The 11769-nt window shown below is 36.6% G+C and overlaps 1 protein-coding gene across 4 annotated transcripts; it reads left to right on the top strand.

The window, feature by feature from the left end:
* The first annotated feature begins 4487 nt into the window (after window positions 1–4487).
* Window positions 4488–11326, top strand: LOC119067449 (basic salivary proline-rich protein 2-like). Of its 4 annotated transcripts, none has more exons than XM_037170430.1 (4): window positions 4488–5636; window positions 10147–10160; window positions 10200–10435; window positions 10496–11326. In XM_037170430.1, the coding sequence occupies exons 1-4, from the start codon at window positions 5099–5101 to the stop codon at window positions 11277–11279; spliced, it is 1572 nt and encodes a 523-aa protein (XP_037026325.1). In that variant the 5' UTR covers window positions 4488–5098; the 3' UTR covers window positions 11280–11326. The 4 variants fall into 4 exon arrangements, with proteins under 4 accessions (XP_037026325.1, XP_037026326.1, XP_037026327.1 ...); XM_037170431.1 differs by having other exon boundaries at window positions 4489–5636; window positions 10221–10435; XM_037170432.1 differs by having other exon boundaries at window positions 4489–5636; window positions 10147–10163; window positions 10287–10435.
* Window positions 11327–11769: the final 443 nt, after the last annotated feature.

The following is an 11769-nucleotide window of genomic DNA, read 5'->3' as shown; positions in this document are numbered from 1 at the left end:
AAATGTGTTCTCAATTTAGCTAAAGTCCACACGTAAGTAGCATATCCCCAGTACAGCATTCAGAGTATGTATCCTCTGTATCTATAGACATTTTGAGTGAGCCAGGTCATTATTTTGCTGATAAGTGAGAATTTAAACCTGTAAAACCCTCCCAAGTAATTGTTCCAAGACTTTTGAACATTATTTCATTAATATTGATGAATAAGTGGAATAAGTGCAATGTCATCATGTCTATTTTCGTCGAATGGTTATTTTAGCACCATACCATGAAGATGTTCGGTAAATGCTGTTTTACATACACCGAACCGTTATACGATGAAATGAGCTTTTTCAAAAAAAAAATGTCATGTGTTCGTGCCACTAACCACTGTAAATTGGAACGTACACCTATACCTATACTATTTATACATACAGATGTTCCATCAAAGCCATTCGAATATAGTCTTTCATTCGTAGAAAAAATATAAAAAATTTTATGCTTCCCTCACATAAGCTAAATATAAAGTCGGGTTATTATCGCATCAAGTGCAAGAATTTCTTGTCTATTTTCTTTACGGTTATTGTTATCGAAATGACACAATCGGTTTTATTGTGCAGAGCTCGCATTCACTGCCACACTGACTTATTTCCATTATAATGGTTGCTTAATCCATATTTTTTTATTATTCGTATTTGATACACATAATATGCTGCCACGCACCCCTATTATTCTGATTATTATCCAGAAACGTTCGACCCAAAAATTCATGCCACACCGATACGACACAGCCCGGCATGGTGGGCTCTAAATGCCCATTCTCGGTCATACGATGGGAGAAAACAAAAGTTGGAAAGATGAAACGAACAAAAAAGAATTTAGCACCAAAATAGAGACATTGACATGAGAAACAAGGCATCAGAACAGTCGGAGCGTTTGCTGCGACTTAGCCCCGTACGACCCGTAATCCTATTTCGTCCGTAACCATAATACGTCCGTTGCCGTAATACGCCCGGAACCCTAATAGCTCTACAACCCTCTAATGCGTCTGTTACCAAAATGCAAGTCAATTTGGGCATGGTCAAATTTACTGAAAGTGTTCATTTTTAAAATTGCGCATAGCGCAATTACGAAAGCCCGTACGAAGTACCTCTCAAATAAAACCAAAAATTTAAGACATTATTTTAGAAACCCAAAATTTTTTGCCAACTTTCCATTGGGTATTCAATTACCTCTCAAATAAAACAAAAATTAGCAAAATCGGATGATATTTACTCGATTTATGTGCAAAAAACACTTAGGGCCGAGTAGCGGTCTTAGTCCAAGGGCCCAAATTTAAAACTTTTTTTGCCACCATTCTATTCGGCATTCAATTATCTCTCAAATGAAACAAAAACTAGCAAAATCGGATGAGATTTACTCGATTTATGTGCAAAAAACACTTAGGGCCAAGTAGCGGCCTTAGTCCAAGGGCCCAAATTTAAAACTTTTTTTGCCACCATTCTATTCGGCATTCAATTATCTCTCAAATGAAACAAAAACTAGCAAAATCGGATGAGGTTCACTCGATTTATGTGCAAAAAAACACTTAGGGCCGAGTACCGGCCTTAGTCCAAGGGCCCAAATTTGAAACTTTTTTCGACACGTTCTTTTCGGTATTCAATTACCTTCAATAAAAAACAAAATCTAGCAAAATCGGATGAGATTTACTCGATTTATGTGCAAAAAACACTTAGGGCCGAGTAGCGGCCTTAGTCCAAGGGCCCAAAATTGAAACTTTTTTCGACACGTTCTTTTCGGTAATACTTTGGGGAGGTCACGCAGATACAGATACGCGGGTTACACACCACAGTTGATGATAAAATGGCCGATTTCATACAAAAATTCACCTACTCTGATGATTCTCGTCGTCTTGATGATGTGGTGAATTTTTTTACATGTAAAATCATCAGAAGTGGTGTGTTCCCGCGTATCTAATAAAATGGCGGTCTGCGTGACCTCCCCAAAGTATACAGCCTTGGTAAAAAGGTGTTTGGTTTTTGTATTGATGCAAAATAGTTATTTTTGAGTGGTGACATTGTGTTTAATTAAATAAAATCAATGAAATAATTTGTGTTTATGTGGTTCTTGTCACAATTTTGCTTCTTTCACTGAGCGCATTAACCGAGCGACGAAAAGATATATTTTCTGTACGGCCTCTTAAACTTGTGACATTATCGAAAAATTTGTGATCAACGCTGACAAAAGAGTTGAAAATCTTATCTATAGCAGGTAACTTTGTCTCCAGGTAGAGACTTTCCATTTTTATCAGTGAAATTCCGAAATTTTGCGATAATGTCTGAGTACGAGTTAATAGCCTGTTCATTCCTTATTCGCTTCTTAGCATTTATTTCAGGCGCTACACATCTCGTTGATTGCTTGTTTATGTGTTACATTCATCACTGCTACTAATTGATAAATATTTTGAATGGAAGATAGATAACGAAACAACGCAGAAGGTCTTATGGGATCAGTGCAGAGTGCACACTAGAGTCATCCAAAGCAAATTTCCACTGAGAACTGCTAGTAACCTATTTTCCAGTCCAATTTCAATTTGGATGAAATTTTATTCCGAAATGCAATATAGCAATTATCGACAATTGTTATGTGTCTGTCTGGGAACTGATTCTAATTAGCTTGGCAATGCGTTTATTTTTCATAGAATATTGAAAGGTTGAATTCAATTCAATACAATATCTTTTTGTTCACTGCGAGTATCTATACATTTACAATTTGATTTCGTCAGGGATTCAACGCTTTTAAAATTACGGAAGTTGAAAGAGTTTTCTGTATAGAGTTGACAATTTGGGAGAAATGGAGAATTTGCCGTTTGATGGTCAGAGATCTATGGAAAAAAGCACCACAGGCACACCATGCCAAAAGTGATACACATCTAACTTATGTCATAATTCAAATTCCTTCCATAATTTTTCACGTCACATTTCAACTCATAACTGTAGCTACGCGATAGCTACATAGCGACGCGATAGAGACCTAATTCAATTATACAGTCAAACTGGGCATGAGAACAAAAATAAAAAAAATGAATTAGGTCTCTCTCGCTATATGAAGGTTGAGCAAGACTTAAGGAGGATTTTTCAAATTCAAAAGAAAATGCCAATCTGAGAAGAGGTGGAGAACTGTTTTGTTTACACTTATTTGCGATGTACATTAAACTGACATTGATGTCATCTCCAGAGAACGTTTTATTAATTCAGGTTTTATAGGTACTAATATTTGCGAAACGAAAATATGAAAATATTTTTTTCTGACAAAAAAATATCAATTTGTTTGTCGATATGGTTAGTCATTATCATGTGTATTGCTGACATACACAACAGCAGGCATATTTTTTTTTTCGTCTGTAAACCAGAAATATTTAATTTACTTGGAATTGATGAAAAAGGAAAAATAATTTATTTTTTAAACAGCACGTTATGTTGTCTAAAAATGATAAATTTCGTCGGTATTCCTATATTTACAGTGATTCGAATTAATATTACAAACAATCGTGTCTGTAATCGTCATCTGTATTTACCTTGCTCAAAACAACGAAATAAACAGTCGGCGAACATACGCTACAAACATTACAAGAATATATGACCACGCGAATACCTTTTCTACCTTTCTTGTTATTCATCAAAGTTACAACAACAACATCAACAAAGTGCCAATTCATTTTTCTGCAAATTCTCTCTAAACTAATGACGTCAAAGAAGAAGAAGAAACACCAACCGAATTTTTGAATTCGTTATGCATCTAAAGTGGTACACATATTTCATCATTGAAACATATTTTACATTTGTATGTCATCAATGACGTCAGAGTTTTTGAGGTGAGAAACAAGAAACGTGTATTGCCAATTACCGAGTTCACAAGCGAATGCCAAGAGAGAAATATCTGCTCGATTCTTCAGTGTTGGTATATGAAATGTTAAATTTATCGTTTGATCGCTAAATGCGAAGAGGTCTTAATGGATTTCTCTTACGAAATGAGAACGGTCCACTGTGTGTCAGCAGAAACGTTTCCCATTTAATTTGGTAATATTTTATTGTAACTTAAGGGGTGGGATATACCACACCACAATGGGTGCGCCATAGTCAGATTTCGGGTTAAATCGGGTTTTCTGACATCCTCAAAGCAATGGTACCTTTAGATGCTTCAATTTCAAGTATACCCTGTAAGGCGTGAGATTCAACAATTTTGCTGAATTTTTGATTTTCCTCCCGTGGGTTACCTTTTAGTTCCTTGACTGTCAGTAATTTTTGTGAAAGTCTGCTGATTCGATGATTGATACAAAAGTTCTGTCGTCTAGACATTACATACGTGTATTTATCATGTTCAATGACACGATGACTCACTGCATTTTTATTGTTAATTCTATTAGTATATTAATGATGACAATCACTTGTCTGTGCAAATCTTCGCCAGCTGCGCAGTATAATAGGTAGAGGCAAGAACAAAAACCAACACAATTGTTGTTAAACATCGGCCATGTGATCGATCATTCAAACTAGTTGAGAGAACGAAAAAAAGCAAACCGTAGAAGAGCGTTCTTTTCGTCACATGAACAAAACACAAATTTATTTCGTAATATATTAACAAAAGGCCACAGCTAAAATTGTTTCGGTGTACAACATTTTCTATATACATACAGACAAGCGGTTTACAATCAAATAGACTAATGGTCGTTAAGTGTCGCTTTTTAGTTTATTTAATAATTTTTGCATAAAATCGAATTTAGTCGTCAGTTGGACCTAACACATAGAATAGCATTGAAGTGGAAGTCCCTCGTTCGAAAAATTTTGTGAAAGTTTTTTTTTTATTATTATTTTCGTGTGTTGTTTCATTTTCAAAATTTCTGTCGAGTGAACCAACAACGCAATAGAGTTTTATAGTTTATGGAGCAGGAAAATATGTTTTACGAATTCAGTTAATAAACTCCAATTTATATATTCAATTGAATTGAAAACAAACCAAAGTGTTTTTGTGTTGTGGCTTGTGTGCTATAAGCGAATTTCCAGCCACATAACTCAATTATTTACTTCGCAAAAACATTTTATTATTAGAAACTCTGTCAAAATGAATAGCAAACAAACCGTTTGCGTTACGTGGTTTTGTGTGTTTTTGTTGTTATCGAGTCAATTCACCAATATTGACGCCAGAAAACAACCAGCAAGTACAAAGAAAACCGGTACTGGTAGCCACGTAACAAGAACCAGCAGCAGCAGCAACACTGATACCAAAAACTCAAATTCCCATGCCGATCAAGCGAAATTAAGTTATGCCGGTTACAATTCCGCACCAAATCCGCCAAAGGCTCAACAGCCTGCTGCAGCAGCAGCACCTCCACCACCACCACCTCCACCAGCAGCGCCAGTTCATCAAGCACCCGCTGCGACACCAGATGCCAATAAACCGGCAGTTGGATGGAATGTTCCCGATAGCAATGTGCAAAGACAGACGGTACACAACACCAATGCGGCACCGTATCCACAACAGCCACAACAAAGTGGGCCGCCGCCACCGTATTCACCACATTCAAATGTTAACTCGCATCCACATGATTCTCCTCCACCATATCAACAGCATGCAGGTGCTCCATCACAATATCCTGGAGGTAAGTTTTGGCGGTATTGAAATTTGGATGCAGGTGGCGTGATTCCAAAATATTTTATTTTTTTAAATTCGTACAGTTTTTCGACCCCTCGACTCAGGCTGGTAATTTTTTGCCCTCGAAGCTTGACTTCTATCATTAGTTCAATTTAGACATCAACTATGTGGTGACGAACATCGGTTTTGATTTCGAGAACAATCTGTTGACATGATTCGGTTGTTGTCATTGATGAAAGATTTCGTGTTCGTAAATTTTATTACCAAAGGCAATAACAACTTTTTTTGTTGTTGTTGCTGCTGCTGCCATTACCATTTAAATATAAAATTTTTAATGATTTTCACTTAAAAATTGAATTCGTTTCACTTGAGTTGAGTGTTTAATTAAACAAATAACAGATGCGCAATAGTGGGAAATTTCCATGATAATTCATGTGGTTGGCTCAAAATTTCAAGAGTTTACATTGTAGAGAGGAGTCTGAACTGGAATTCCCCCAGCGAAAAATTAAAAATCTTTTTAATTGATCGAGAAACATTTTTGATTCCAGTTCTGATAGAGCAATGCGATGAATCTTTTCTTTGGATGAAGAACGTGAATTTGTTTGTAAATATTTGAATATTTTAACACAAATTCGAGGTTCTGAAAGAACAGGTTAGCAAACCTCTTAGTTGATCAGAAAGGGAGTGACATCCAATTTTTTTTGTGGCACCCTCAAGAACTTAGAAGAGAAAGGGTGCCATCCATCGTAGGAGTTTTAACTAGCTCTTTTGGAATCTAGCGTAAATAAGCTGGAATTTGACAGTTATATTCTTTAATGTTTGAGGAAAAGTACTATCGAGAAGTTAAATATTAATTGAGTTATCACATTTTATGCCATCTCATTTGCATACCATTACCCGTAGATTGTTGACTGCAGCCTATGAGCGTTTCGACGTCAATCATCGCTACCCGTGAATAATAAATGTGACAACAGCGTCACAAAATAAACAATTAAATTTCCAACAATTTTACCTGAATTTATGTTTCATGACCGCAGTCATTGTTCTTGCGCTTATTCGAAGATTCGATTTGAGTATGCAAATCGAAGGTTGTTTTGTCAGCACTGCCATTGAAATGTATGAATAAATTAATATTGACTAAGTGAGAATTTCAACATATTACAAACTGAGTGAGAAAGTAATTTAAAAAAAAATTGAAATGTTCAGCTTTAATGTCTACTCTATTGCCTATATGGCCTATATTTAAGCGTTCAATTCCTATAAATCGCTAAAAATAGGCCTATTGAATAAACTGACCAACACATTCGTTTTGAATCGCTTTGAGACGGATAACGATTAAAAATTCTCACTGATTCTGATTCACTAAATGTCTCATTCCCACCGTGCTCGACCTATGAACTGCTAATCTAATTATTTTTTGCTATTTCAGTTTTGTAAACACAAAACCAAATGTTGGCACCAGGAATACGATTTTTCTTCGAAATAAATTTTAATCAAAATATTCAAAGATCAGCTGATCAATAGACAACGTAGCCACTATAACTGTGTGACTAAAGAAACCGCTATATGTACTAAGTGTTTACGACCATACTTTAAATGGTTTGTTTGTTTCAACACGTTTATCGACCGACAAAAAATTACGTTAAATATTTGACAGAGGCCATCCATTAATTGCGAAGTCACACTAGCAAAAATGTTGTATACCGCATCCTGTTGACAGTTTCTGTGACGTTTACACAGTGTGAACGATTCTTAAGGTACTAATTTTTGGGAATTGGGTACATTTCTGGTAAATTTAGGTAAACCTTAGTAGATTTCGATAGTTTTCATTATATTCTGTAAACAGAATTCCAAATAATAGGCCTTGTCAGTTACGTTAATCCATAGGTCCCAAATTATGACCTTTTTGGTAACACATCAAATACTCTTAGTATGCAATCAATAAACGAATTTCTTGTTCAGAATACGGATCAGCTGGTTATCCACCAGTCTTTGCACAATAATATGAATACTTTTTGCACGTATAAGCATTAATGAAATAAGAAGTTGATCATTAGGAGATGTCAGCGCCACCTGTTCATAATTTCCATTTTTTTGACCAAAAACATTTTTCGATAAAATACGAAAAATCTTAAAATAGAAATTTAGGAACATTCGGGAAAACGTTGTCCACAAATAGGCTCTGACGGTAAATTATGAAAAAGAGCCTGGTTTTGCATCATCTGCTAAATAAACAGATGTTGCTAATTCTGCACAAGAAATTCGTTTACTGATTGTGTATAAAGTGATCCTTGCAGAAAATTCGACAATTTTTTTTTTATCTTTCGCTACTCGTAATACAAATCTCTATAATTCAGTGAACCTTAAACCACACCTCTACCTTCATTATCTCAGTGGAGTATGGTGAAAGAAACGTTTGACTTGAATTACAATTTGTCGTAGAGAAACTCCAGAAATCGTAAATCGTAGTTCATGCGTAATTTTAAAATTGATTTTTTATTTTACAACGTCGCCATTGTTGTAATATAACGATTCACTTGAATCTATTTATTTTTAACGAAAATCATTTGTACCATTTCTCTACTCAAAGGAGTCAGAAGAAGTGGCATTTCAGGTGAAATGTAATTTCGTTGTTTGGTTATTTCACTCCTGATTTGGCCATGACAACTAAAGACAAAGAATGAGTTTACGGTCCGTTAACTGCTATTTGGTTGATGTAAATGTAGGTGGTGTGGTCATGTTTTAATATAATGTTTTATAGCGACCAGAAATGCGTCCCTGCCAAACGTACACATGTGAATTGTTTCGCTTACACGAGAATTGAAAAAACATGCCAATTCGAGTGAATATTGATTTGGGAACATTCATAAATTACGTATGCCGGTTGAAAATAACTGTCTCAAAAGTTCGAAAATCGTATACTTCGTACACCTAAAAAGACAATAGATTTGAGACGGTGTCGGGGAATCTCGCACACGCGATCATAGTATGCGTCCTTTTACGACATGTAACGAAAAGTCATGACTGTGCGAGATTCACCACTTAGAGGTGAATCTCGCACACCATGAATTTGTGTGGTGTACGAGATTACCCTACCCCTTTGAGACTGTGAGTTAAGTATTCGTTTTTCGAATTTTTGAGACTTTACCGGGGAATAAATGCGTTCGTAGGCACACGATGTGTAGTGTCACGCTCGGCCTCGAGTGAAAATCTACACATCTAGTGCCTACAAAAGCATTTATGCAATTCAGTGATGATATTTGCGACTTACGCAGCCTGTGTGCAATGTATATAATAGCTATTTATGACATCGAGTGCGAAGTACTTTATGAGGCTCTAGATGTGTTATTATGACACGAGGCAGCAGTGCATTTTATGCAACAGAGGGGTCTAAAGTTCGCAGTTTTAGAACATTATTATCTCGGGGTGCATGAATTACAATTAATGTCATAGCAAATTTATCAAATTATTAAAGATTCAGTTGTGATGACAGTTATGATGAAAAGGCGTCACGTAACTTATGAATGTTTCCTTCGCAGTTGTAGGCATTTTCTATTTCAATTCTACTGAACAAATATCCGTTTCCATAAATTTCGAACGCTAAATTTCAATCCAAAATATTTTTATTACTCTCTGTCCAATAACATTCCGACAATCATCAAACATGAATTGCGACCATAGTAAAATATGTTTAGATTTGGTGATCAGATACAAAAATTTCGCTAGCGAAAAACCTTTTTTTTTTGTTTTGTTTCACAGCTGCTGTGGTCTTGAACATGTTCCATAAAAATGTTTGTTTTATAAAATGGCATTGAATCACTGAATCAATATTGAATGAAGTCGTCCGATCTTCTTTTTTTTTCCTACATATTTTCGCTAAATTTATTTAAAATGATTCAGGCTATTCTGTGCTGCTATTGAAATTATTTCGTTCGCGTCTGCATCAAATTATTCCATTTCCGTTTTAAGTAAAACAATGAACTTATCTCGCCCCACTGAACGGCTAATACACATAATGTTCTATATTCTTGAGTGCGCTGAAATCAGTTCCAACAAGCGTGTACGTACATATTTGCATAACGGCACACGCCTGATGCTCGATAAGTGTCTCTACGGTTTCACCTAAATTTACGTAAGAATAAATTGAAATTATGAAATTGGTCACGGTTCTGGCATAACATAAATTTAGCTGGAAAACGGTTGCGATTTGATAAAAACTCATTATTATCGTGTGCATTGAATGCAGAGAAATAAATTGCGAATTTTTTGTGTCAAGCAAATTATGAGCTTAGAAATGAGTCATCCGATCAAATACCTTTCTTCTGCTTATCTAGAAAATTCTTCTGAAACATTCAAGTACCAGCGAGCAATTTTACCAATTTTCGTTTCGCTTAGATATTGTCTTTCGACTGAACACTGATTTCATTCACACCACGTCCCATTTTCGTCAAATTGTTTCTCGGAATAACATTTTGAACACTCAATGGGAACTAATTATTCATTTTAATACTTAACAGCTCCAGTTGGAGGATATCCACAGCAAGGAGGTTTTCCCCAGCAGCAAGGAGGTTATCCACAACAACAAGGAGGTTATCCACAACAGCAAGGAGGATTTCCCCAACAGCAAGGAGGATTTCCGCCACAACAAGGAGGATACCCACAACAGCAAGGAGGATTTCCTCAGCAACAAGGAGGTTATCCACAACAGCAAGGAGGATTTCCCCCACAACAAGGATATCCAGCTGGTCAACCGTATCCGGTCGTCCAACAACCACCTCAAAAATCTAGTGGAAGCGGTCTGCAAACGTAAGCCGTATTGTTTGGACATCAATGAAATATTTGTAATTTTGAAAATTTCATTTCTAGAGCTCTTATCGCTGGTGTTGGTGGTCTTGCTTTGTATGGAGCCCTAAAGCCGAGCGGAGAAAAGGTTATTGTCATTAATAATGGCGAATCAACGACAGCAGCATCATCATCAGACGCAACTACGGCAGCATCAGTAGCTCCGGCAGCACCAGCAGCTCCGGCATCGGATGCTAATACAACTAACGCAACACCAGTATCTGCAGCAGTTCCAGTTGCCCCAGTCGCATCAGCTGTAGACGCTTCAGTTGCTCCAGTTCCATTAGCATCAGTGCCACCACCAGCTGATAATGGAGTTTCAGTCACTCCGGTCGCAGTGCTTCCATCCGACTCAACAACAGTCTCAAATAGTCCCATGCAACCAATACCAAGCGATGGCAACACACCTTTAGCACCATTACCACCATTAGCACCATTTCCCGTCACCGTAACAATGGCACCGTCCGACATTCCACCATTTTCGGGATCAGCAATCCATTACGATCAAATACCACTGGCACCACTAGCACCATTCCCATCATCACAGCCGCCACCAATCTGTGCACCCGGACAAAATCCCGATGATCCACTTATGAAATGTACACCATTAACCGTCGCTCCAATGTATGTAACACCATCAAGTGTAGCTGGAACGGCAACCGCACAGCAAGAAGTGGGCATTCCAGTTGCATCGAATACCAATCAAAATTTACAGGCACAATCAGCCTTAAAAAGTGGCGCTGTTTCGTGTACACTTGTTGCAATCAATCTCGTCATAATTCCGATTTTGACAGTGTTGATGGTGTAAGAATTGGGTGTTTGTGTGTGGGTGTGTAAATTTGGTTGTGATTTTAGCTTAAAAAAAATTTACTACCGACCACCCCGACACACGAGAGTGTCTATATACCTCTAATTTCATGTTTTTTTTTTATTATTTTATTCTTTTGTTTCTCGTAAATTTTTTTGTTTTTGTTTCAAAGATAAACCATGTTCTGTTTGTTGGTTTGCATGTTCGTGCATAAATTGTAAGTAATACGCGATGTAGGATACATGAAATATTTATAATAAAAAGTTCCGTGCATTTCTTCCCCGTCGAACAATGTGAAGAGAAAGATTTTCTTACAAAACAAAAATCGTTCGCGATGCGGTGGGCTGCGGTGATTAACATACAAAATATTCATAAACTGAACTGAATTAAATTTAAAAAGAAATGAAGAACAGGGTTGTCTTCATTTCTTTTTAAATTTAATTCAAAGAATTATTTGCTAGAGCCATAGACCGTAAATAACTCATTACTC

Source organism: Bradysia coprophila (assembly GCF_014529535.1).
Source record: "Bradysia coprophila strain Holo2 chromosome X unlocalized genomic scaffold, BU_Bcop_v1 contig_12, whole genome shotgun sequence".
Lineage (NCBI taxonomy): Eukaryota > Metazoa > Arthropoda > Insecta > Diptera > Sciaridae > Bradysia > Bradysia coprophila.
Note: the sequence above shows the minus strand (reverse complement) of the source record. Positions and strands in the feature narration are given on the sequence as shown.